A 4890-nucleotide genomic window follows, 5' to 3' on the forward strand; every position below is an offset into this window, starting at 1 on the left:
ACACAAACTTTGCTTTAGAAGTCAATTTTATAAATAATATCCATATGTATGTTATTTTTATGTACATTGTTTATTATACACTGCTTTCACATGCGTAGCCAGTTTGAAAAATAGCCCCCTAAAATTCAGACGAAGACCTCCACGAGTCGGTATACGTGTCTACCCCTAGGAAGGCTACAGCTTCTTCGAAAAATCTTGCCACCCTACGCGTATGACTACATTAGTGCATTACCGTAAAATACACCGACATTAATTAATATAATGATAAATATTATTAGCTCAAAGTACTCACAACATCCGCGATTTGCAAATGTATAAATACTTTATTTATTTTATATTAGGTTAGGTACACCTAATATAAAAGTTTATTCATAATTCAGTTTTTTTTTTTTTTTTGTAACTAAGACAGAAAACGTCTTATTGCAGAATAAAATAGGTATCAGACTTGGTATCATACTGTACAACATTAAGATATGTACGTACCAACTCGAGCACAAGCAATTATTCGATCAATATACGTCCTCAGGGTCGGATTAACAGGTGTAAAAGAAGCTTTAGGGTGGTACCTTTCACGTATAATCGTATAGTATTTTTTTATGCCTATGAGCAATGGCGTAACTAGAATTTTAGGTGCTCGTGGCATAAAACCTTCTGCGAAGCACCTAACATTTTTAAAATAAACAAAATATAATTCTTTACTTTTTTTTAATGAAGAATAATAAAGTTTAATTATGACGTAAAGTCAACTAATTGATTCAAAACGTGCCAAAGGACATAAACGTATTTTTAAAAAGTACTATAATAATATAGTAATTACCTATTATTGATTCATTTGACATTAAGTACAGCCAGCACAGGGAAAAAATTTAAACAAAATGTACATAAAATTATTTAAAGTATGAAATAAAAAATGAACACAAAAATATTATTATAATATTAAGTACACGTTGATATTTTATTGATTTAAATTTTTCAGCTCGGTTGCCCCAAGGCGTGTGCATTTGAGCCACTTAGGCCACCCAACATTTACGCAACTGCTTATGAATTGGTACACGAAGTATATACCTATTGTTTTGAATTTTAATAGCTCCTCACTAGTCACTGATAAGGAGCTCCAAATAATATATTGCTTTAGGGCGAATCGGATCCTTAATCTGGCTCTGCCGTATGCGTCGTGTACAAACTCGACGAAACACGCATATTATCATTATGTTCGTTCACAGGTCATTGTTTATTCTTTTTACCGTGATTGATTATTCAATATTGTTTTCAAAACTAGTTGGCTGAATGGAATAATATACGGCCTTTAGATTATAAATCGTATATGCAATATGCATAAAGTGCCATAATAGAAAGAGACAATGAAATCACGAACCCGTCACTGTCACGTTTATTCCATAGTGTTAAATTAGCCAACGGGGTTCTTATAGAAATTTAGATTTTAAATTATCGTGTTCGATGGACTCATATAATTACTCACAACATCTGCAATATGCAAATTTATAAATATTTTATTCAAAATTTGTATTAGGCAAATGTATCATATTATTTACTTAACTTAACCCTTAGATTATATATATATAATATATTATATAAGACTGCTATATGCCTGTATCACTGAATAAATGAAATCTCATTGAATCTGAAGTTATATTTCAAATGAATTGTGTTATTTATAAGTAATTAAAAGATTTATAGTCGACATAGAAATTCTCATTCGAAAATCTGTAATAGGTTAGGTACCTATTTTAAAGATCTTTGAAAAATTACAGTATCTGAGGTTGACTTTCAAAGTCACAAATATACGTGCAAAGCGATCAAATACCAACACAATTTTACATTTTTACGTACCACGTACGTCATAATATGTTATTAATACTAATAGATATGTAAAATGTATTTATGCACAGATAATTTACTATATATATATATATATATATATTATTTTATTATTGACTAACAATTAATAACACGAGTAATGCATAACAAAATGTAAATAAAATAAATAATTTTATCTTTAGGTATCTACTAACTAATTACCAATATTTTTGTTCACACTCTACATCAATTTTATTTAAATCTGTATCATCAATAATCACTTTATTCCCGCATCATTTGTACTTTGTTTTCATTTAGTAAGTGAAAATCATTTAAAAATTAAAATAATCGAAAATTCGTTCGTGAATATCACTAAAATGGACCTATTATATGTGGAAATACTTAAATTATTAATGATTTGAAATAAATTGTGTTTGTATAAAATTACAAAGATATCTTGTTTTACATTAACCTTTGTACCTACGTCTTAATTTTATAACAATCAATAATAAATCATAGCTGTTAAGTACGGAATTAAAATGTATATACCTAAGCAAGTATTCAAGTTTCATTCACTATTCAAATGTATTATTTGTAAAAGCTAAAATACGACAAGGCCCGCCGGTACCTCCTATAATTTTGATTGGCTGGATAATAAGTTTGAATCCTTTTTGTGGTAATATTGTGCCATTTAAAGCTACGTTTTCGAGATTGTATAAGTTGGCTTTAGATAGTATTTTGTGCACATCATATGACGTTGTACTGCCTGCGTCGACACTCGGGCTATCTACTCCTACGCCAAATACTTTTTTGGAATCGACAATCCATTGTGCTGCTTCTTTAGATAGACCCGGAAAACTTAAAAAAATTATAGAAATATTTTACACGTAGGAAAACTAATAACACGTTCTTAATTTAAAAATACCTAAATACTTTTAAATAATGAATGCAAAAGTTAATAATAAATTATATAAACTGTTATATTCTCAGTTTAAAAATAAATCAAACATTACATTTTATACAAATATTATTTTTAAATAAACCATTATTACCTTGATGTTGATCGCTCTGCATTGTTATTATAGTATAATTGACGATTTCTAAACTTATGAGCCCAACCAAAATTAACTAATATCACAGAACGGTTTGGGAGTGGACCATTGTCTTGTTCCCATTTTTTCAAATGATCGGTTGTAAGCAAAAATTCACCATTTCCATTGACCTCATGACTGACATTCAGATGCACACCTATTAAAACATATTTAAAATTAAGTTAAAAGTGTTATATTATTTTTGAAAATATTGATGAGTACTATTAAATTATTTAAAAATTTTATGTTTTCTATAGAAATAACAAATAACTAAATACTATAGTAGGTATTTTTAAATCTTCTGTAATGGTTTTGTAAATTTTTCGAATAAAAATCACATGCTATGAAATTTAGCACACAATATTGTTAAATTTTTCATTTTGAAGGTATAATAGTATTATTATTTTGTAGACCTTATTTTTATTATTCTAAGTTGTTTTTTTTTTTTTTGTAAATATGTTCAACATTTATATTTAATGAATGTATCTACAAGAGCAGTTTTAGTATTTAACTGTGTATGTTTGAAAAAATCGTACGCAATGAAAATATGAATTCATTCTCTATTCCCATGTCAAATTACTGTCTCAATGCCCCATAAATAAATTTAATTATTCGATATCTTTATTTTTATTTTATAAAAGTGTTTCTCTTCACGTATAAAGAGTTAAGACCATTAACGTATAAACTATAAATAATACAACTGGATAAATTTCTAAAAAATACAGAGATAAGTGATTCTGAGATTGCTATACTCCTTTGCGGCTAAAAAAAATTTACTTTGTACCAATAGCTTTAAATGATAATCATTACGATTGTAATAAATTTGAATAGTTATAAACATATAAATATTAGTTTTCATTTTATATTTTTAACAACCTTTTAGATTAAGGTTAAGTCATTTAAATTGAATTTGTGCACTATTTGGTTAATAACAAAATTATTAGACTTATAATTATTTATAGTTTAGTATACATATATATATATATATAGACCTATACGGTTTTTCTAAACGCTTGTATCATGTTTTAAACTGTAACTACTTGCATTCAAACAAAATTCAAATTTTAACCAATTACAAAAAATGATATATCTGGTATACATAAATATAAAAATAGAAGATCAAAATCTTTTTTTTTTTGAAAATCTAAATTTTCTTTGATTAGTTAGTTTTTAATCGAACATTATTGGATTATTTAGGTATAAATTTTTATATAGAGTTATCTATATTTTATTTTAACTACCTTCAACTATCATGCGTTCCAACGGAATATCATTTAATTTCCATCCATCTTGATAAAAGTGATAAGGAGCGTCTAAATGAGTGCCACAATGTTCAGATACTGAAAAACTCTGTGTTGTATACCATCTTGAACTTTCGCTTTTCTGTACTCCAAATATTTCGAACCGTTGCGTTGGACTCCAACATGTAAATTGATCTTGGTAACCATGGCATAAATCAATCACAATACTGCTACCATTTTTTACCACCAAAATTACCAAAATTAAGTTCCAATAGTAAAAATACATGATGAATTTAGTAGGTATTTACAAAATAAAACAAATCACTTGATTTATTAACAAATATTATATTTACAAGCAGTAGGAGCAGTAGGCACGACCTACTCTAATCTAATGTATGTATCTAATGTAATTATACTGTCTGTCCATACCATAATGACTTGTTGTATTATAAATATATCTGTAAATCTATATCTACTTATACATATACAAAGTGTATTACAACGATTTAACACATTCAAATGTAATTTTAATGAAAAATTGATATATTAACACAATACACTGTGTATATACAAGACGTATGTAATAAAAAAAAAATAAATAAATAGTGATTAGTATATATTAATAAGTAAATATAATTTTTGAATATATCAGTTTAAGTTTATTAGCATGAGGTTAAAGCCTATAGGTATAGGTTACTAACTATCAATAATCATTGTTGAATTATTATATTTACTATAAT

General features: G+C 26.9%; 1 protein-coding gene across 1 annotated transcript; it reads right to left on the bottom strand.

Annotated features, from left to right (window-relative positions):
• Positions 1 to 2014: 2014 nt before the first annotated feature.
• LOC112601357 (kynurenine formamidase-like) lies at positions 2015 to 4573 on the bottom strand. The gene is made up of 3 exons (XM_025348942.1): positions 4151 to 4573; positions 2871 to 3066; positions 2015 to 2676 (listed from the first exon to the last, which is right to left on the bottom strand). Exons 1-3 carry the CDS (start codon positions 4434 to 4436, stop codon positions 2394 to 2396), a joined length of 765 nt encoding a protein of 254 aa, XP_025204727.1. The 5' UTR covers positions 4437 to 4573; the 3' UTR covers positions 2015 to 2393.
• Between the last annotated feature and the right edge of the window lie 317 nt (positions 4574 to 4890).

Source organism: Melanaphis sacchari, unplaced genomic scaffold (genome assembly GCF_002803265.2).
Source record: "Melanaphis sacchari strain LSU unplaced genomic scaffold, SCAv2.0 Contig77_pilon_pilon, whole genome shotgun sequence".
Classification (NCBI taxonomy): Eukaryota; Metazoa; Arthropoda; class Insecta; order Hemiptera; family Aphididae; genus Melanaphis; species Melanaphis sacchari.